Source organism: Moschus berezovskii, chromosome 15 (assembly GCF_049115385.1).
Source record: "Moschus berezovskii isolate FMDL1 chromosome 15, NW_MosBer_1.0, whole genome shotgun sequence".
Classification (NCBI taxonomy): domain Eukaryota; kingdom Metazoa; phylum Chordata; class Mammalia; order Artiodactyla; family Moschidae; genus Moschus; species Moschus berezovskii.
Genome location: NC_142474.1, coordinates 32872676 through 32893102, shown reverse-complemented (window position 1 = coordinate 32893102; position 20427 = coordinate 32872676). Strand labels below are relative to the sequence as shown.

At 54.0% G+C, this 20427-nt stretch overlaps 1 protein-coding gene across 1 annotated transcript; it reads left to right on the top strand.

Annotated features, from left to right (window-relative positions):
• The first annotated feature begins 662 nt into the window (after positions 1–662).
• SIGLEC1 (sialic acid binding Ig like lectin 1) lies at positions 663–18764 on the top strand. The gene is made up of 21 exons (XM_055432331.2): positions 663–963; positions 1244–1603; positions 1869–2165; positions 3605–3871; positions 4172–4426; positions 5588–5887; positions 6542–6799; positions 8083–8412; positions 8687–8941; positions 9152–9454; positions 10950–11210; positions 11371–11682; positions 12163–12417; positions 12700–12969; positions 13048–13299; positions 13619–13924; positions 14521–14781; positions 15540–15842; positions 16101–16203; positions 16557–16629; positions 17268–18764. Exons 1-21 carry the CDS (start codon positions 915–917, stop codon positions 17340–17342), a joined length of 5145 nt encoding a protein of 1714 aa, XP_055288306.2. The 5' UTR covers positions 663–914; the 3' UTR covers positions 17343–18764.
• Positions 18765–20427: the final 1663 nt, after the last annotated feature.

Genomic DNA, 20427 nt, shown 5'->3' with positions numbered 1-20427 from the left:
TCTTCCCTTGCCCACTGCTGCAGGGGGCAAGGGGCTCTGCACTGCTGCAGGATACATGTCCTCAGTCCCAAGTCCTGAGAAATGGGTGCTCACAGCTACAAAGAACAAGGTAAATACAGAAATGACTCTAGGGTGGCTAGAGACTGCAAAGGGAAAGTTTCAGCTAGAAGCCACTTTGAAGACTGAATAAGATTTCAACAGGCAAAGATCATTTGTGGTGAAGCCAGAGCTGTATAGCTGGAGAGCTTGTGGGCAGACAGGACCGGCCCCAGGGTGGGAACTGGTCACAGGGGGAGCAGTAAACGGGGGCAGACCTGGCAGTAGGAAAGGAAGGCCTTTCGGGGATGTAGGGCAGCCACATCTCATGGGCAATTGGGAGCCATAGCAGGTTTTTGAGCAAGGGAGGACTCTTGAAGGCTGCAGTTTTCTAAGTGCTCAAACTCCATTCTGGTCTACAGCTGGTAAGACTGGTGGTAGGGAGACAAATGTCAAGTAAGAAACCATCGTTTCTGCTGGATGCCTTGGAGTAAGTCGTTGCGCCTCTCTGGGCTCCAGTTGCTGGTGACTTGGGCAGCAGGGAGGGGGCAAGGAAGCGGGGGAACTAGAGAAACAGCTGTTCATCCTTGAAGAGGCTGGGAAAGCAGAACTTAGGGTGGGGCCAAGCGACAGACAGAGGAGTTTCTAGGGCCACCAAGTGAAGGCATTCCTGGACACAGCCTGAGCTGGGAACATGGGCTTCTTGATCCCAGCTGGCAGCTGCCCTGCCCTCTCACTGGGTTGGCCAGCATAGTGTGTGGGGAAACAGGACTGGGATCTCAGCAGGCTCTGAGACTGAGGTTCCCTAGGAGATCCCTGTGGGCCCAGCACAGTGCTCACCAACCTCGTAGTTAACAGAACCAGCGTGAGAACCTGCTATGGACCTCCTGCTCCAGCTCCTCCTCCTGGCCTCACCCATCCCAGCAGGTAAGCTCTGCTGGCCTTTTCCTCTCGCAGGGCCTGGCCTCGGCGAGTCCAGCCTCTGTTGGGCAGACTGAACTGTGTCTGGTCACAGGTTTAGCTGCTGAGGTTGAAGGAGGGCATGAGGAGGCAGTGACAGGGAACAGGGACCCTCTCTGGGGTGCCCAGAGGGGTTGCACTGCTGGGGGCAGGGCGGGATTTGAGAGTGCGTCCGGAACACCTTCTGGGGGGCAGAGCATGACCCCAGGCCTGCATTACGCTCTTTCTTGTCCTATCTCTCCCTCAGACCTGATCTCGTGGGGCGTCTCCAGTCCCAAGACCGTGGAGGGTATGAAGGGGTCCTGCCTCGTCATCCCCTGCACTTTCAGCTTCCCTGCCAGTGTGAATGTGCCCGATGGCATCACAGCCATCTGGTACTATGACTACTCAGGCAAACGGGAGGTAGTGAGTCACTCTACAAACCCCCAGCTGGTGGAGGCCCGCTTCCAAGGCCGCGCCCAGCTGGTGGGGAATCCTGAGCTCAAAGTGTGCAACCTGCTGCTGAAGGACCTGCAGCCTGAGGACTCGGGCTCCTACAACTTCCGCTTCGAGATCAGCGAGGGCAACCGCTGGGTAGATGTCAAAGGCACAGCGGTCACTGTGACAGGTGAGAGTAGGGTCACCGACCGAAAGGGACTCCAGGCCACTCCTGGCCCCCCTGGCTCACAGCCCCAACCCTGGTCCTAAACCCAAACCCAGCCCCAATCCTGGCTGCAGTTCCAGCCCAGCCCTGTGTCCCCTGGCATTCGCCCCCAGTGAACCCCTGGCTTTCTCCTTCCCCTTAAAGTCCCCTGCCCCGGGCTGAGGTCTCCAGGGCAGGAGGTCTCAGGTACAGTGAAGGGGATCCCCTAGCCTCCTGTCTTTGTCCTCAGAGGAGCTCATCATGCCCACCATTGCCTCTCCGGCTGAGCTGCATGAGGGCATGGAGGTGGACTTCAACTGCTCCACTCCCTACGCGTGCCTGCAGGAGCCAGTCACCCTGAGGTGGCAAGGCCAGGACCCTGCCCGCTCCACCACCTCCACACTCCAGAAGCTTGAGCCCACGGGCATCCACCACCTGGAGACCCTCCACATGGCCCTGTCCTGGCAGGACCATGGCCGGACCCTGAGCTGCCAGCTCTCTGTGGCCAACCATAGGACTCAGCATGAGATTCGCCTCCAAGTGCAGTGTGAGTGAGCGTGGCAGGCGGGGTGGGTAGCACATCCTTGTTACTGAGCTCACACACCTCTGTGGTTCCCCAGTGGAAATCATTCCTTCCTGACCTGCAGAAATAGCCAGGCTGTGCTTGGACCTCCAGGGTGGAGCAGGTGGAAAGAGACTACTAAGCCCCAAGAGTAGTATTGAAAGGCTCCCTCCACCTCCAGTCCCTGAAGCTAGGCTGGGCAGGGAGGGGAGACTCAGCTGGAGAACTGGGGGTTGGGCAGTAGGTGCCCTGGGATTTAGACCAGCTCTGGAGGATGAGGAGGTGGCAAGGGTTCACCCCTTTCCTGCCACTCACACTCAATGACCAGGGTAACACTTGGACGTGGCAAAGAGACACTTGATTATGCATCTTCCCATCAGAGTAAAGACGGGCAGCCTGTTCTAGACCAACTGCCGTACATAGGCATCAGGCTGCTGGCTTCACCAATGACTTGCTCTCAGAGCCTCTGTTTTCTTACCACCTCTCTGTAGTGGAGGTAATAATAAATACGTTTTATCTCACAGGATTGTTATGAAAGTTAAAAGTGTGCTTGGCACCTATTAAGCATGCTGAAATATTAGCTTCTATTATTTTCATAGTTACATAGATTAAGGACTTGAAAATACTAGTTTTTCTTTTTGCCACACTTCATGGCTTGTTTTGGCAGGAGGAGAAGGGGATGGCAGAGGATGGGATGGTTGGATGGCATCACCGACTCAGTAGACATAAGTTTGAGTAAACTCCAGGAGTTGGTGATGGACAGAGAGGCCTGACGTGCTGCAGTCCATGGGGTCAGAAAGAGTCAGACACGACTGAGCGACTGAACTGAACTGAACTGCATGGCTTGTGGGATTTCAGTTCCCTGACTAGGGACTGAACCCGGGTCACAGCAGTGAAAGCCCAGAGTGCTAACTACTAGGCAATCAGGGAACTCCTGAAAATATTACCTTTTATTAGCAGAGTTACATCGAGAGAGGCTTTAGAACAAGATTTAAAGAAATGTAGTTTCTTTGTATCGTTGGCATCTCCCAACAAATGAGTTAACCATTCTCAGAGAGAATTTGACTCTGCCTTTAGCCCTTGTGTTAGGTGCTTTGTCCCTAGCCAGCAGCTGCCACAAGCCACTAAAGCAAGCAGTGTGCCCATGGCCCTCAGATAGAAGAGATGGCAACAGACAAGTCATGGGGCAGAAAGCCTTTGAAGGCAGTGTAGGCTGAATGCTATGCCAAGCATCACGCTATCAGGCTGTGAGCAGAGAAGGACAGGAGCAGGCTTCCTCACAATGTGAGGCCAGTGCCTGCCCTGGACAGGGAGTTCAGTTTATCTGGGTGGGCTTCATTAGGGCAGAGTGTTGAAAGGGGAGTGGAAAAATGCCCATGCCTTCCCTGGGCACCATACTCGACACCCCCTGTTATGCCTTGCAGATGCACCCAAGGGTGTGGAAATCCTCCTCAGCCCCTCTGGGCGGAACATCCTTCCAGGAGATCTGGTCACACTCACCTGCCGGGTGAACAGCAGTCACCCTCAGGTCAGTTCTTTGCAGTGGGTCAAGGATGGGACTCTCCTCAAAAACCGGAGTCGTATACTACAGTTGCCCCGGGCAGCCTGGGCTGACGCTGGCGTCTACACCTGTGAAGCTGGGAATGGCGTGGGCTCCTCGGTCTCACCTCCTGTCAGCCTCCACATCTTCAGTGAGTTCTGGGTGAGCCTGGATCTTGACCAGAGGGTAGGGAGGCATCCAGGCCATGGGGGCTGAGGGAAACAAGGCCAAGGTGCCTCCTGGGATGCCTGTGTGGAGTTCCAGCTTGGTTTCTGACAGGTGACAAACCTCCCTGGCAGTGAAAGAGATGCATGGCCAGTCCAGGAGGCTCCTCCTCAGAGGGGTGTGATGTACAGCGTGCAGAGGTTTAGGCCGATGGGCTGCACCCCTGAGGGGTGGGGCCTGGAAGTCACCTGAGTAGCCCTCAGCGTGCTCAATGCTGCCCCCACAGCGGCTGCGGTACAGGTGAGCCCAGCAGGCCCGATTCTGGAGAACCAGACTGTGACACTGGCCTGCAACACACCGAAAGGAGCGCCCAGGGAGCTGCGCTACACATGGTACAAAAACCACGACCTGATGAAGGCCACCCAGAGTCACATCCTCCAGCTGCACTCAGTCACCAGGGCCGATACAGGCTTCTACTTCTGTGAGGTGCAGAATGCCCAGGGCAGAGAGCGCTCCGACCCAGTCAGCGTGGTGGTCCGCCGTAAGTGGTGGGGATGAGGGCACTGGAGCTGGGAGCCAGGCCAAAGATTAGAGCCCCTGCAGGAGGGTTGGGGTCCTGGGCCGGGGTGCCCTTGAAAGCTCACATCTGGGCAAGGTTTTGAACTCCCCAGACCTCAGTGTCCTATTTTAAACAATTTTTTATTTTGAAATAAGTTCAAACTTAAAAGTTGCAAGAAAAATACAAAGAATTATCATATACCTTTAACCTTGATTCCCATTTTTTAACATTTGATTTTCTTTCTAACTGTATATTATATTTGTGTGTATATATGTACTCATACACATATATGTGTGCATGCTTGCACACATTTTCTCTACATATACACTCTATTCACGTGTATATACATATGCCCTCTATGTGTATACGTGCACACATAATCTATCTATCTATCCATTTATACTCTTCAGGCATAATGGCCCTTTACTTCTCAATTTCTCAGCATGGTCATTCTCATGCATAACCACAGTACAACAATTGTATGTAGTCAAGAAACTTAACATTCATACAAGATCATTATCTAATTTACAATCCATGTTTAAATTTTACCAGTTGGCCCAATAATGTCCTTTATGGTAATTTTTTTTTTCTGGTTTAGGATTCAGTTCAGGATCTTGCATTGTATTAAGCTGTCAAATCTCTTTATTCTCCTTTCTTCAGTCTTGGCTTATCTTCCTTGACACTGAACCCTGACGAGCACAGGTCAGTTGTTTTGTGATATTCTCACCTTGCATTGGTCTGAATGGAGCAGACCAAGCCCAAGCACCTGGGCAGAGACACCATGGTCATGATTCTGTGTCTGTCTCCCCGTGTCACCTCAAGAGGCACATGGGGTCAGTTTGTCTCATTGCTGGGAGTGTGGACTTTGATCATTCAGTGCAGTGCTGTCCTCTGCCAGGTTTCTTTACTAGTTTTCCCACCATTAAAGTGGGGTCTCTGGATCCCCACTCTCAGGGTGACTGCAAGGATTGACTAGGATGACAGAGTGATTTGCCCAGTCTGGGGACAAATAGGAGCTGCTGGGGTCACTAACTTTTCCCAGGGCATCATGGGACAAAGTAGGTGCAGGGGTCAGAGGCTATAAGAAGAAATTCAGGAATGCCCCTGTTGAGGGTAACAGGCCTGTCCCTCATCTCCATACAGACCCACCCCTCACCCCACACCTAACTGCCTTCCTGGAGACGCAGGAAGGACTGGTGGGCATCCTCCAGTGCTCTGTGGTCAGCGAGCCCCTGGCTACTCTGGTGTTGTCACATAAGGGCCTCATCCTCGCCTCAACTTCCGGAGAGGGTGACCAGAGCCCACACTTCAGTGTCTACTCTGCCCCAAACTCCCTGCGCCTGGAGATTCGAGACCTGGGGCCAACTGACAGTGGGGAGTACACATGCTCAGCCACCAATTCCCTTGGGAATTCATCCTCCACCCTGGACTTCCATGCCAATGGTAAGATGGTCCCACTGGGGCTGATAGAAGGAGCCTAAGGAGGATGCTCTGGCCTCTTCCTCCTGAGAACCAAGAGGGCTCAACTGAGGGCCTGACCTAGCTGGCTAGAAAAAAAAATCACATCAAAGATCTGAGCTATACAGTCATCCCAGTCTCAGAGTTTCCCCATAAGCCAAAGCAAAACGAGAAACATGGCAGATTGAGTGATTCCTTTTGTATCCATTCTGACTCTGAACTTACAGGGTTTTTCAATGCACACTCATTTGTGTTTTATTTAGTGAACACTTGGGGCAGACTCTGTGGTAGGAGTCAGATGCAGAAGCCCAAATAGAGAGGCTGAGTCCTGGTGCACATGTTGCCCTTCCCTCCTTCTGAGGCAGACATAGCTAATTGATCAAGCCAGGTTTTTGACACAGGCCTAGAATCTGGCCCAGAATCCTGCTCAACCATGCTGCAGCCAGCTACCAATAGATCTGAATTGGCATTCAAGGTCAAACCCTTCTGATCATCAAGATATTCATCGAGCTGATGCTATGATGCTCAGAACTTCTGATAATTGAGTTGGGAGAAGCCCAGGAGGGCTTCCTGCGGTGGGTGGCATGGAGCTGCAGGCATGCAGGGGAGCTGAGTTTTCTTCTCTCCTTCTCCCGCTAGTGGCCCGCCTCCTCATCAGCCCGGCAGCAGAAGTGGCAGAAGGGCAGGCGGTAACACTTAGCTGTAGGAGCAGCCTGAGCCCAACACCTGACACCCGCTTCTCCTGGTACCGGAACGGGGCCCTGCTTCTCGAGGGGCCCAGCAGCAGCCTCCTGCTCCCTGTGGTCTCCAGCACTGACGCTGGCTCATACCACTGTCGGGCCCAGGATGGCCATGGCACCAGCGGGCTCTCCTCACCTGCTGTCCTCACTGTCCTTTGTGAGTAGCCTTCTTCCCTCCAGCCCCTGCCTGCTGTGGGAAGATCAGCCACCAGAGCCCTTCAGCCCCCTTCCTCCAGGCCTTCCTGACTCTCTCCTGCCCAGAGTCCCAGTGGAAGGCAGCCGTGAACCTGGGCACCATGGACCTGACCGCCCTAGCTGAAATATGGAGACCGAGTCTAGGGCATCCCATTTCCCCATCCCAGTCCCATTAGAGCTCTGCCTCTAACCTCAGACCCATGATGGACACCGCATCCAAGCTTTATCCTCTGGAACTGGGCCCTGGGACACCCTGGGCCTATGGGACACGCCCCATAGGCTGCACCCTCACAGGTGCAGACACAAAGGCAGAGCCTCCCCACACAGGGCCTGCACCTTGTCAAGGGTGGATGCTCCTGAGAGGCTGACCAACATTCAGGACACACTCAGCTTCCAGCACGGCTTCCCTAACATGTGCAGCACACATGTCCAGGGACTATCAGGAAGAGTGGTCACCTCTTGGGGGTTTTCTAGTGTTCAGGGTGAGATCACCTGGGGGTCTTGGTCCCACTCTTCAGAAACTTCTAGGAGGAGGGCAATTTAGGCATTATCTGTTCTCATGGGAGCTGGCTTGGAGATCAGAGATAAGAGACAGGCAGGGTCTTAGGGGAGGGGGTGTGAAGAAAGGAAGCAGGCGATAAAACAACCAGGGATTGCTCTGTAGGTACCCTGCCCAGGAGCACATGGCAGTTATGCAAGGTGGCTGCTAGCCCACACAGTTCTGGCAATGGCAACCCACTCTAGTACTCTTGCCTGGAAAATCCTAGGGACAGAGGAGCCTGGTAGGCTGCAGTCCGTGGGGTCGTGAAGAGTCCAACATGACTGAGCGACTTCACTTTCACTTTTCACTTTCTTGTTTTGGAGAAGGAAATGGCAACCCACTCCAATATTCTTGCCTGGAGAATCCCAGGGACGGCGAAGCCTGGTGGGCTGCCATCTATGGGGTCGCACAGAGTCAGACACGACTGAAGTGACTTAGCAGCAGCAGCAAGCTAGAAAAAGGCCCTCCTTCCTCTGGGAAGACTCAGTCCAGTGCTAAGGCATAGTTCAGCACACAGGCATGGGCTGAGGTCCTGTCACCCCGGTCCGGTGGCCCTTGTATAATGCACAGTCTGCACAGCTGTTTGCGGCAGCTCCGGGTTCATGCCTTTGCTCAGCGTGTTCTGGGAGCCTAGCTAGCTTTGACTGCACCTGTGGGGGCCTGGCAGAGGCTGTGGGATAGTGCCCATATTCTCCTCCCTCCAGATGCCCCACGCCGGCCCGCGTTCACTGCCCAGCTGGACCCTGACGCCGCCGGAGCCGGTCAGCGAGGCCTCTTGTTGTGCCGTGTGGACAGTGATCCCCCGGCCCAGCTGCGGCTGCTCCACAGGGGTCGCGTGGTGGCCTCTGCCCTGCCATCAGGGGGCAGCTGTAGCGCCTGCGGGAGCTGTTCCCCACGCACAAAGGTTACCAGAGCCCCCAACCTGCTGCGGGTAGAGATCCAAGACCCAGTGCTGGAGGACGAGGGCATGTACCTCTGTGAGGCCAGCAATGTCCTAGGCAACGCCTCTGCCTCAGCGAACTTCAATGCCCAGGGTGAGGCAGGGCAGGGAGCAGGTCTCTTGGGGTCAGGGGCTCGTACTTGGGACCCTATTTGTTTGCAACCCCCAGCTCCAAGGAGGGTCGATTGGGCAAAACCACCTCCTGTCAGCAGAGGGAGTTCCGTTTCCTCCCCTTGCCCCTTGGGCACCCAGAGGGGCTCCTTCCCTCCTGTTCCAGACAGGGAGGCAGGACCACTCACCCTGGGAACCAGGGGGAAGCCGTCAGGGTTGAGCCCTGTCTCAGTAAGCCTGTGCTGCCTGCTCTCCAGCCACCGTCCTGGTTATCACACCGTCACACACGCTGCAGGAGGGCACCGGAGCCAACCTGACTTGCAGGGTGAGCCGGGAAGCTGACGGCCCTGCCAACTTCACCTGGTTCCGAGATGGGGCCCTGTGGGCCCAGGGCCCCCTAGAGACCCTGACGCTGCTGCCTGTGGCCAGAACAGATGCTGCCCTGTATGCCTGCCGCATCCTCACCGAGGCCGGTGCCCAGCTCTCCACCCCTGTGGTCCTACGAGTGCTCTGTGGGTGATAGGCAAGGGGATTTGGGCCCTTGGAGGGTGGAGGGGGTGGTCTGGGGCAAACAGGGCTGAGGTTGGGTTTGAGGAGGCAAGAACATGGCTTGGGTGTGGGCGTGTGTAGGCTTGGACTGTGTGTCTGGAGAAGGACAGCCTGGCAGCTAAAAGGTGGTGAGCTGGGTGGGGGCTGGCCTGAGCTCCCCACTGTCTCTACAGACCCCCCAGACCCTCCAAAGCTGTCTGCTCTCCTGGATGTGGACCAGGGCCACACGGCTGTGTTTGTCTGCACTGTGGACAGTCGCCCTCCCGCCCAGCTAGCTCTGTTCCATGGCGAGCACCTCTTGGCCACCAGCCTGGGGGCCCAGCTTCCATCCCGTGGCCGCCTCCAGGCCAAAACCACAGCAAACTTCCTGCAGCTAGAGGTCCAAGACTTGAGCCTTAAGGACTCTGGCAGCTACCGCTGTGAGGCCAACAACGCCCTTGGGTCAGCTAACACTTCCCTTTTCTTCCAGGTCCGAGGTGAGTGTCCTCTGTAATGTGGTGCATCCAAGTGTCCTGGGGGCCCCTCTGCGTATTTATGTAGAGATGTGCATTATATGGGCTTCCCAGGTGGTGCCAGTGGTAAAGAAGCCCCGTGCCGATGCAAGAGATACAGGTTTGATCCCTGGGCTGGGAAGATCCACGCCAGTATTCTTGCCTGGAGAATCCCATGGACAGAGGAGCCTGGCAGGCTACAGACCATGGGGTCACAGAGTTGGACACAACTGAAGCGACTTAGCACGCACGTGGAATATGTGTTAAGTCACCCAGTCATGTTGAACTCTTTGTTACCCAAAGGACTGTAGCCCACCAGGCTCCTCAGTCCATGAGGTTCTCCAGGCAAGAATACTGGAGTGGGTTGCCATTTCCTCCTCCAGAGGATCTTCCTGATGCAGGGATTGAACCCACGTCATTTATGTCTCCTGCATTGGCAGGAGGGTTCTTTATCACTAAGTGGCACTTGGGAAGCCCCATATAATGTACAAATGATCACATTTGTATATACATTGTTGGTTGCTGTTTAGTTGCTAAGTTGTGTCCAACTATATATATATATATATATATGAATATATCCATATTCTTCATTTATCTATCTGTATATATTCTTCTGTAATAATCCTGCCTAAGTGAATAAGCCAGAAAAAAACAAATACCAATAATGCTGAAGAAAAAACTTTTATTTTTCCCTCCCACAGAGACAAATATCAATTTTTGAACATTTTCCCTGGGACTTGTTTCTGTCTCAGGATCAATAAATAGGATTTTCACAGGCAGAGAAGTTGAAGGTCAGAGATTTAGGGGCTGGCTCATGGTCACATGACCGGGACAGGCCCTGCTAGCTCTGGATGAATTCAGTGCTGGTCTCTGGCACAGTCTGAGCTCTCAGTCACCACTCTAGCTGTCCCTCCTTCTTACTGGCTCACTCTACTCTCTTCCTGCCTAAAACCTGGGGGGAACCAGAGACAGCCCTTTGCCTGGTCTTCCGTTCCTGGGCTCTCATGACTTGGAAGTTGGGTGCGGAGATGGGCCAGAGAGAGTGGCTAATTTCCTCTTCTAAGCTGTTGGTCACCATGCTGAGGTCAGCTCGTGATCAGGACAGTGGTCCTTGGTTGGACCTAAATCCATACCATTTCTGTGCTTTTTGGGGTCAAAACGACATCTGGCAAGAGCTAACACGTGCAGGTGCTGTGCATGGCACTAGGGTGGGCCCAGGTGAGGCTCCCCCTGTGGTAGGTGAGATATGATTGACAAAGCAAAACCATAACTCAGGGTGATGGGCAGTGAATGCCAGGTCAGAACCAGGACCAGGGAGTCAGGCACAGGAGAGGAAGAGGCATGAAGCTGCAGTGGGGCCCTCAGCAGTGCTCCGGGGGGTGAGCGGTGGCTCTGGCACATGGGGTTGGGGTCTTGCTGCCCTCATGTGTACACAAGCGCAGTCCCAGATGTGGAAGGCCCTCTTGGTTTCTCCCTGCAGGAGCCTGGGTCCGGGTGTCACCATCGTCTGAACTTCAGGAAGGCCAAGCTGTGGTCCTGAGCTGCCAAGTACCCACAGGGGTCCTGGAGGGGACCTCATACCGTTGGTATCGAGATGGCCAGCCCCTCCAGGAGTCCACCTCAGCCACAATCCATTTTGCAGCCATAACTTTGAGCCAAGCTGGGGCCTACCATTGCCAAGCCCAGGCTCCTGGCTCAGCCACCACGAACCTGGCAGCCCCGGTCAGCCTCCATGTGTCTTGTAAGCACTTTGATCCCGCTTATGTTTCTTGGGGAAGGAGGGAGCCAAAGGCGTGACTGGGGAAGGGGATATTGAGCCCCTGGACCTGGACTCTACTTTCAAGAGAGTTCTAGATGAGGGACCACCTGGTCGGGCCCTGACCATTGTCTGCCTTGTGTAGATGCCCCTCGCCAGGCCACACTCACTTCCCTCATGGACACAGGCCCTGGGCGACTGGGCCTCCTCCTGTGCCGTGTGAAGAGTGACCCTCCAGCCCAGCTACGACTGCTTCATGGGGACCGCCTCGTGACCTCTACCCTGCAAGGAGTGGGGGAGCTTGCGGGCAGCTCTGCCCGGCTACAGGTGGCTGTGGCCCCTAACACGCTGCGCCTGGAGATTCACAATGCGTTGCTGGAGGATGAAGGCGTCTATACCTGCGAGGCCACCAATGCCCTGGGCCAGGCCTCGGCCTCAGCCACCTTTGATGCCCAAGGTCAGAATGGGGGTGTGAGTGTGTGAGTGGGTGGCTCTTTTAAGAGAAGAGGAGGTTGGAGAGGGTTCTGGAAGCCTGAGACACAGGCAGGAGGACTGAACATAGGACAGTGCATTCCCGCTCTTCTTAAGCAATCTCCAAACCTGGTTTTCACTGAAGAACCTTTTTTAAAAACAGAATTTTACATGGATGCCCAGGGGATGAAACCCAATCAGACAGGGTCATTCAAGGAGAAACCACAACAGGGCTTTTGAGGCCTGTGTTCTCCCAGGTGTCAGGGAGGGCTCAGGGCACTCCAGGGAGAACTCTGCTGGGGACCACCTGACAGATGAGCTGTTTCCTAAGCTCCATCTCTGAGCCCCACCTACAGTTGGGTCACCTGTGCCTCCCAGAGGCTGAGAGGCTTCCCACCCTACAGGTGGCTTGCTTTATACAGCCTTCGGTACTCCCTGGTGTCCCTGTGCCCTCTTCTCTCTCCAGCTGTGAGTGTGCAGGTGTGGCCCAAAGCCACCGTGCAGGAGGGGCGGCTGGTGAACCTGACCTGCCTTGTATGGACCACTCACGTGACCCAGCTCACCTACACATGGTACCAAGATGGGCAGCAGCGCCCAGATGCTGCCCACTCCATTGCCCTCCCCAATGTCACGGTCGCGGACGCTGCCTCCTACAGCTGTGGCGTGTTGATCCCTGGCCAGACACTCCATCTCTCTAGGCCTGTCACCCTGGATGTCCTCTGTGAGTCTGGGTGGAGCTGGGAGGGATGACAACAGCTTGCGGGGATCAGGGCATGGCCGAATCCCACAGTCATCTACCCCAGGAACTCAGTACCCAGCTGGCTAGTACTGGACAAGGAGCATTAGCATTGGGGGACATTGGGGCAGAGGAGCAGTGCCACAGGTTGGGCAAGTGGAGGCCGTTGGGGGCAGGGAGCCAAAGCCTTCCTGTTTTGAATGCCACCTGCAAACTGGCCTCCTTACCGCTGTGGGCGCTGAACTTCTCTGCCTTTCTGCATCGCAGATGCACCCCGCAGCCTGCACCTGACCTCTCTCCTGGAGAGCCGTGGCAGGCAGCTTGCCCTGGTGCTGTGCACCGTGGACAGCCGTCCACCTGCTCAGCTGGTCCTCAGCCATGCTGGCCGCCTCCTGGCCTCCTCGACCACAGCCTCTGTCCCCAACACCCTGCAGCTGGAGCTGTGGGAGCCCGGGCCCAGCGATGAGGGTCTCTACAGCTGCTCGGCCCGCAGTCCTCTGGGTCAGGTCAACACATCCTTAGAGCTGCGGCTAGAGGGTGAGGCAGGGCCTAGCCAGGGGTGGGATCAGTTCTGGTGTCTTGCTGGACCCAGCTGACCCTGTCTTCTTGGTACAGGTGTGCAGGTGACCCTGGCTCCATCAGCCGCTGTGCCCGAGGGAGCCCCTATCACAGTGAGCTGTGAAGACCCTTCTGCCCGCCCACCCACCCTCTATGCCTGGTACCACAATAGCCGTTGGCTGCAGGAGGGGCCAGAGGCCTCTCTCTCCTTCCCAGTGGTTACACGGGCTCACGCAGGAGCCTATACCTGTCAGGTCCAGGATGCCCAGGGTACACGCAGCTCCCGGCCCACAGCGCTGCATGTCCTCTGTAAGCAAGGGTCCTTGCCTGGGGGTGCCCAGGGTGAGTGGAGGGTGCTTCTGGGCCCTAGTCCGGGTGGGCACAAGACTGCACAGAACTGAACCTGGGAATGGACACTTGGGGAAAGATGTAGCGGATGAGGGAAGATTCCTTAGGGTCCTCTGAACCCTGCCTGGAGGAATCTGCCCACAGGATTCCTGAAGCTGTCATTCCCCAGAAGTGACCATTTTCCCAGAGGCTTCAGCCTCACCAATGCCAGGCAGGTGGGCAATGGATAGCACAGGGTTTCCAAGCAAGACCCTCAACTCTGCCCTGCTCCACAATCCAGATGCCCCCCGGGATGCCGTCGTGTCCTCCTTCTGGGACTCCAGGACCAGCCCCATGGCTGTGCTACAGTGCACCGTGGACAGTGAGCCACCCGCCGAGTTGGTCCTGGCCCGCAACGGCAAAGTTCTGGCCACCAGCAACGGCATCCCTGGCTTGGCAATGGAGATGGGCCATGTCCAGGTGGCCCGCAATGCCCTGCGGCTGCGAGTGCAAGCTGTGCCCTCGGGGGACGAGGACACCTACGTCTGCACAGCTCGCAACTTGCTGGGCTCAGTCAGCACCACCTTGGGGCAGTTGCAGACAGAAGGTGAGCCAGTCAGGAGGCAGGAGGGGCGCCATTGCTATGGGATCTGAGTCTGTGTGAGGGGTGGGGCTCCCACAAGAAGAAGCTGCCTGGCCTGACTTGATGGGGAGGAACAATGCTTACTGGAGGGGGGTTGCTCAGCCTGAAGGGGATAAACAGCCTGGCTTTTGGAGAGCTCCCTACAAGAGAGGTAGGTGGAGGTATGGCAACAACTCAAGGGGTGCATGAGTGGAGGGGAGACATAACCTTGCCCTCAGAGAGCCCAGACTGTGGGTGGGAGCATAGACCTGCCCTGGGGAAACTGGGAATGGGACGACTGATCCAATCTTACCTTCAGGGAGCTCAGTTTGAGGGACAAGGTGCAGCCCCATCCTTGGGGAGTTCAATCTGAGGGCAAGACACAGCCTCATCCATTAAAGAGCCTGAATTGATGAGAGAGGGAGGCACCGCTTTGCCCCAGAAGTCCCCAGGGCAAGGAGGAGGATGGGGGAGACACAGTCCCACCTTTGGGGATCCAGATCCCATCTTATGCACAGAGGACAAGCCAGAGGCTGCAGCTCCCACAGGCCTACAGACCCCAACCACGTCTGGCCCTGCAGGTGCGCATGTGGTGGCCGAGCCAGGGCTAGATGTGCCCGAGGGCGCAACACTGAACTTGAGTTGTCACCTCCCTGGTGGCCCTGGGCTCATGGGCAACTCCACCTTCACTTGGTTCTGGAATGGCCGGCAACTACACACGGAGCCTGTACCCACCCTCGCCTTCACCCATGTGGCCCGCGACCAAGCTGGAATGTACCACTGCCAGGCTGAGCTCCCCACTGGGGCCACTGCCTCTGCTCCAGTTACCCTCCGGGTGCTCTGTGAGTGTCATATCCTTGACATCCTCCCCCTGCCTCAGTCTCCCTACATCTCACATGCCCGTTTCAGGTCTTCCTCCTCTTCTGTGTGCAAAAACCAAGGACTTCACAGCAAAGGAGTCCTGGGTCAGAGAATTCCCACTGACTGGTGTGTGATCTTCTGCCTCCCTGCCTTGGTTTCCGTATCTATAAAATGTCAGTCCCCTCTCCTTGTGAGGAGTACAAGAGGTAGAGCACGCAGAATTCCTGGCACACAGTAAGCCCTCATTAACCTTGGCCCCCTATTTTACTCTTCACAAGGGCCCCACACTGTATTAGTCAGCTATTGCTGCGTAATAAGCCACCCCAAAACTTAGTGCTTTAAACGACAGTCATTTTTTATTTGCTCACAAGTCTACAGGGCAGAAATTTGAGCTGGGCTAGCAGTTCTGCTGGTCTTACATCATGTGGCTGGCAGTTATTTCACCTTCTTGGCTGGCAAATGGAGTGGGCTGTCGGTTGGGCCTCATGTGTCCAGCAGGCTGGCCTGGGCTTCCACATGGTGTTTTCCATGGAGAGAAGACGCTGCAAGACCCATTGAGGTCTAGCCCTGAAGTCACACAAAGTCACTTCTGCCTTCAAAGGGAGTCACAGATTTAAAGAGTGAGGAAACAGGCTCTACCTCTTAATGGAAGGAGCAGCAGTTGCCTTGCATGGGATACAAAGAGGGGAGGAATTGTGTAGTTGTTTCTGCAGTCACCACACTCCCTGTCTTTCTACAGATCCCCCCAAGACACCCACGATGACCGTTTTTGTGGAGCCTGAGGGTGGCATCCAAGGCATTCTGGACTGCCAAGTAGACAGTGAGCCCCTGGCCAGCCTGACCCTCTACCTTGGCAGTCGGCTGGTGGCCTCTAGCCAGTCCAAGGTTGCTCCTGCCAAGTCGCACATCCATGTCTCAGTCACCCCCAATGCCTTGAGGGTGGTCATAGAAGAGCTGAGGCCCAGTGACCAGGGGGAATATGTGTGCTCCGCCTCTAATTCCCTGGGCTCTGCCTCTGCTGCCACCTACTTTGGAACCAGAGGTGAGAGCCCCCGCCCTATCTCCTAGGCCGTGCTGCACAAAGGCCTACCTCTCAGGTCCAGAGGCTTCCTTCTGAGGTCTTTCCTGAATCCCTTCTGCTTGTCTAGTCTAGACTGATTGCTTGAAACTCCTTTGCATGGGGAAATTTCCGAGGGAAAGTAGAACCTAGAATAGGTTTCATCTTGGGGGAGTCAGCTTGGGAGGGAGAATCAGAGGCCTGGAGCCACAGCCACCCCCTAAGCCTCACCTCATGTTACAGCCCTGCATCGCCTGCAGCTGTTCCAGCAGCTCCTCTGGTTCCTGGGACTGCTGGCTGGTCTTCTCTTCCTACTGCTGGGCCTGGGGGCCTACTACACCTGGAGGTGGGTCTGGAGCTAGAAGGTGAACAGAGTAACCTCATCCTTCCCCCATGTCCCTCCCACCAAATTCACAAGCTCCATACTTTCTAGCCAGTCCCTCTCCTTCCCCCGCTCCAAATTTGGGAAGCCCATCTAAAATTGTCTCTATCTTTCTATAGTTTTCTTCTTTCCTTGTCTCTGCTCTCTCACTGCTGAAGAAAGAACTGGGGAGGAAGAAAGATCAAGTAGCCTGCTCTCCACAAATCTCCCCCACTGCTCTGTGTAGCGAGCGGGGTGTAAGCTTACGGGGTGGGGGGATGGAACGGGGGCAGGAGGGGGAGGAGAGAGGCTCTCTGAGTCCACTCTTGTCCTTGCAGAAGGAGGCATTTTCATAAGCTGAGAGAGGGTGAAAATTCAGTGGAGATGACTTCTCAGAAGGAAACCGTGCAGGTATCCATTCACCATGTGGGCACATGCAGACACAGTACTTGGCTAACCTGCACTGTGGGACTGGCACCGAGAGATTATTCTCATTTATAGGACAGTGCTTGGGGCTGGGGGAGATTGGTGAGAGAGCACAGAGACCCAGAACCCCCTGAGAAGACAGTGGGAGCCATATTCTGAGTAGGGCAGAGCAGTCACGGGCTGGCTGCACGGCTGCCTGAATAACTGGAGCAGACATTCTGAGCTGAGCAGCATCGCCTCTTCTTTCAGGACACATCTTGCAACACAGGACCCCACCTGGGTTCTAGGGTCTCTCTTCCTCACTCCTGATTCTGCCCATCACCTGAGCAGGGGTGAAAGTCTGTTTCCCCTCCCCCGTGGTGTGTCCCAATCCATTTGGTTGGCCAGGGCTCCCAGCCTCATTTTCAGCCATGCACACTTTCTCCAATCCCCTGGGGACCCATACCCAGGCCTGGGGACTTGGAGGACTGCCCTCCAGAGCTAGAGGTCAGGTGATGACTGCTCCCAGAGTCCTCCAGTGACCAGTTTTCTCGGTGGGAAGCTCATTGATCTTGATGCAGCCACATCTTGGACCTCACACTGGGCTCTGCCCTGAGCTGACCTGTGGCATTTCCTGCCTTTAGGAGGAGGAAGTCACCAGAATCTGTGATGACTCGGGCCTTGTGAACAATGCAGCGTTGGGTCCTGACTCCCTCTGAAAACATCTCTGTGGCATCTGACTTTCTATGACCTGGCTCCAACCCCCAAGAAAAATGGGTGGTGAGAGGTGGTGGTGAACCTCAATCTACCCATAAGGGTGTTGACCCTGGGCAACTCTGAAGAGAAATGAATCGGTCACGTTGTCTATTTCTCTTTGTCTCTTCTCTGGATCTCATCTCTCTATTTATCTTCCAATGCACTACCTCTTCACATCTTCTTCCTCCAAGCTCACCGTGGACTTCTGGGATGGATTAGAATAGAAGAGCTTTCTGTATCATTACAAGCTGGTCAAGGCACCCTATAGTGACTAGAATATAAGCTGCTACTGCTCTAAAAAGACCAAATACAGTGACTTCAACATGAAAGAATTTGATTTTTCTCTCTCATACTAGTCTGGGTATGTTATGATGGTTTAAGATGTTGGAGCTCTGGAGCCTTCTCTTGTTTTTCTCCACCTCTAATATGTTCCTTTTGATTGTGAAGTTCACAGCGATCCCATTGTGCTCATACTCCTTCCAGCAAGAAGAGGGAATAGTGGAAGTGAAATGAAAGGCATCCTCATTCCCATTGTGGATACAACCCAGAAGTTCAGGCTGGAATTTGGTCATATAGCTATTCCAAGCTTCAGGGGATTTTGGGAAATGTAGTTTTTATTATATTTCCAAAGGACTCCCAACTATGGACTCATCCCTGAGACTTTGAGAACGTTCATGAGAATGCTGCCAGCTGGCCATATTCTGTCTCAGTGCCCATCTACTGAAGGCCAGGGTATGTCCCTGTCCTTTCTGGTCATGAGTCCTGGAAGAGGTAGTGCCTCTCACACATTAAGACTGAGAAAGTCAAGAAGGATTCGTGGTCCCTAGGGAAAGGAAATGCCAGGCAGACAGTCGAGTTGCCTGAACAGGCATCTTGTGCCAGGTCTAGCCCTTGAAAGAAGAGGTGCTCCCATTTACACTCCCCACCCCCAGAGAGTGTGGGGAGCAGACATGGTATCAACATCCTTGTTTCTGCTCCAAGTGCATTCCTGTCCACGATCAAGAGAGCTCATGTCCTCTTCCTGGAAGTGTGTGCAACAGGGGCTACTAAGACAAACAAAGGTCACTAAGAAAGAATAACGTGCCCCTAGGGAAGTCAGTGCCTGAGGGGAACCAGTTCTCAGGTGGGCTGGTGACTCCTTTGGTATCCTGGTGGCAGATGGTGGGAGGAGCACAGAGTTCACCACTCTGGGATTTGAGTTGAGAAATGTGGAGAGAAGTGGGAAGTTGGCATAGGAGCTAACAGGTTGGGAAGAGATGGGAGGCCAGGTGAGCTTCATGCAGCCGTAGATGGACCCTTCTGGTTCCAGGCCCCATTCTTATTTGTGCCTGATTGCCAGGCTTTTCCTGGTGCCTATCAAGCATGTCTTCCCAATAAACATCCATCCTGTGACATAACTGGAATGAATCTTTTTCTTGAAAGCCAACTGCTGGACTGGAACACAGAGGGTTAGAATGTGAGTGGTGTTTATTCTGGAAGACTGTCTGCTGAAGGCAGGAGTGGGTGCAAAGTACATAACATTTACCACAAACTACCTTACACTCAAGGAATTCATGCTCTTTCCTGCTCCTTGAGGCTCTGGGCTCCGCTCACCTCTGCTCCCATGACCAGCACTGTGCTTGGCAATGCTGCAGGCAAGCACTTGGTAAGGGGTGTTTTTTCTACATTGCTATTAAGTGGAAACTGTGGGTTAAAATCAGATGGGACAGGGAGAGAGCAAGCCAAATGCAGTTGAATATTCCCTGGTGGCTCAGGTAAAGAATCTGCGTGCAATGCAGGAGATTTGGGTTTGATCCCTGGGTTGGGAAGATCCCCTGGAGAAGGGAATGGCACCCCACTCCAGTATTCTTGCCTGGAGAATCCCATGGATGGAAGAGCCTGGTGGGCTACAGTCCACGGGGTCGCAAAGAGTTGGACACAACTGAGCGACTTCACTTTCACTTTCTAACTATTAAAACTGATGAAGATTTTAGCCATTAGAATGGCTAAAATTTTAAAGGTTGACCAATACTGAAATGTTGGTGATGATATAAAAAACTCTAACACATTGCTGGTGAGACTGTAAAATGGTACAGGTACTTTGGAAAACAGCTTCTTTAAAAAATTAAACATGCCTTTAGTGTATGCCTTGCAATTGTACTTCTAGGTATTTACAGATGAGAAATGAAAACATGTTCATATAAAGACTTACACAGTAATTTGTGGCAGCTGTATTTAGAAGAATCCAAACTGGAAAAGAACCCAAATGCCTAGCTGGAGAATAGAGAAACTGCACTTCCTTCATACCACCGAGCATGCTCAGTACTACAAAAGAGCAAATTACTGCTACATGAAACAACGCAAATGAATCTCAAATGCAGAGATGGGAGGAAACCAGACACAAAAGAGTACATGCTTTGTGATTCTACTTGTATGAGGTTCTAGAATAAGCAAATCTATACATAGAAAGTTTATCAGTGGTTGCTTGGGGTTAGGAGTGGGGAAGAGACTGACTGGGAAGTCAGTCAGTCAGTTCAGTCGCTCAGCCGTGACTCTGCGACCCCATGGACTGCAGCACGCCAGGCCTCCCTGTCCATCACCAACTCCCAGAGTTTACCCAAACTCATGTCCATTGAGTCAGTGATGCCATCCAACCATCTCATCCTCTGTTGTCCCCTTCTCCTCCTGCCCTCAATCTTTCCCAGCATCAGGGTCTTTTCAAATGAGTCAGTTCTTAGGATCAGGTGAACAAAGTTTTGGAGTTTCAGCCTCAGCATCGGTCCTTCCAATGAATATTCAGGACTGATTTTCTTTAGGATGGACTGGTTGGATCTCCTTGCTGTCCAAGGGACTCTCAAGAGTCTTCTCCAACACTATAGTTCAAGAACATCAATTCTTCGGCGTTCAGTTTTCTTCATAGTTCAACTCTCACACCCATATATGACTACTAGAAAAACCATAGCCTTGACTAGATGGACCTTTGTTGGCAACGTAATGTCTTTGCTTTTTAATATGCTGTCTAGGTTGGTCATAACTTTTCTTCCAAGGAGTATGCGTCTTTTAATTTCA

Coding starts and splice junctions, on each gene's coding strand:
- SIGLEC1 (XM_055432331.2), top strand. CDS start 915: ATGGACCTCCTGCTCCAGCTCCTCCTCCTGGCCTCACCCATCCCAGCA. Junction 4,427..5,587: donor AGTCAGCGTGGTGGTCCGCC/GTAAGTGGTGGG, acceptor ATCTCCATACAG/ACCCACCCCTCACCCCACAC. Junction 9,455..10,949: donor CCTTTTCTTCCAGGTCCGAG/GTGAGTGTCCTC, acceptor TTCTCCCTGCAG/GAGCCTGGGTCCGGGTGTCA.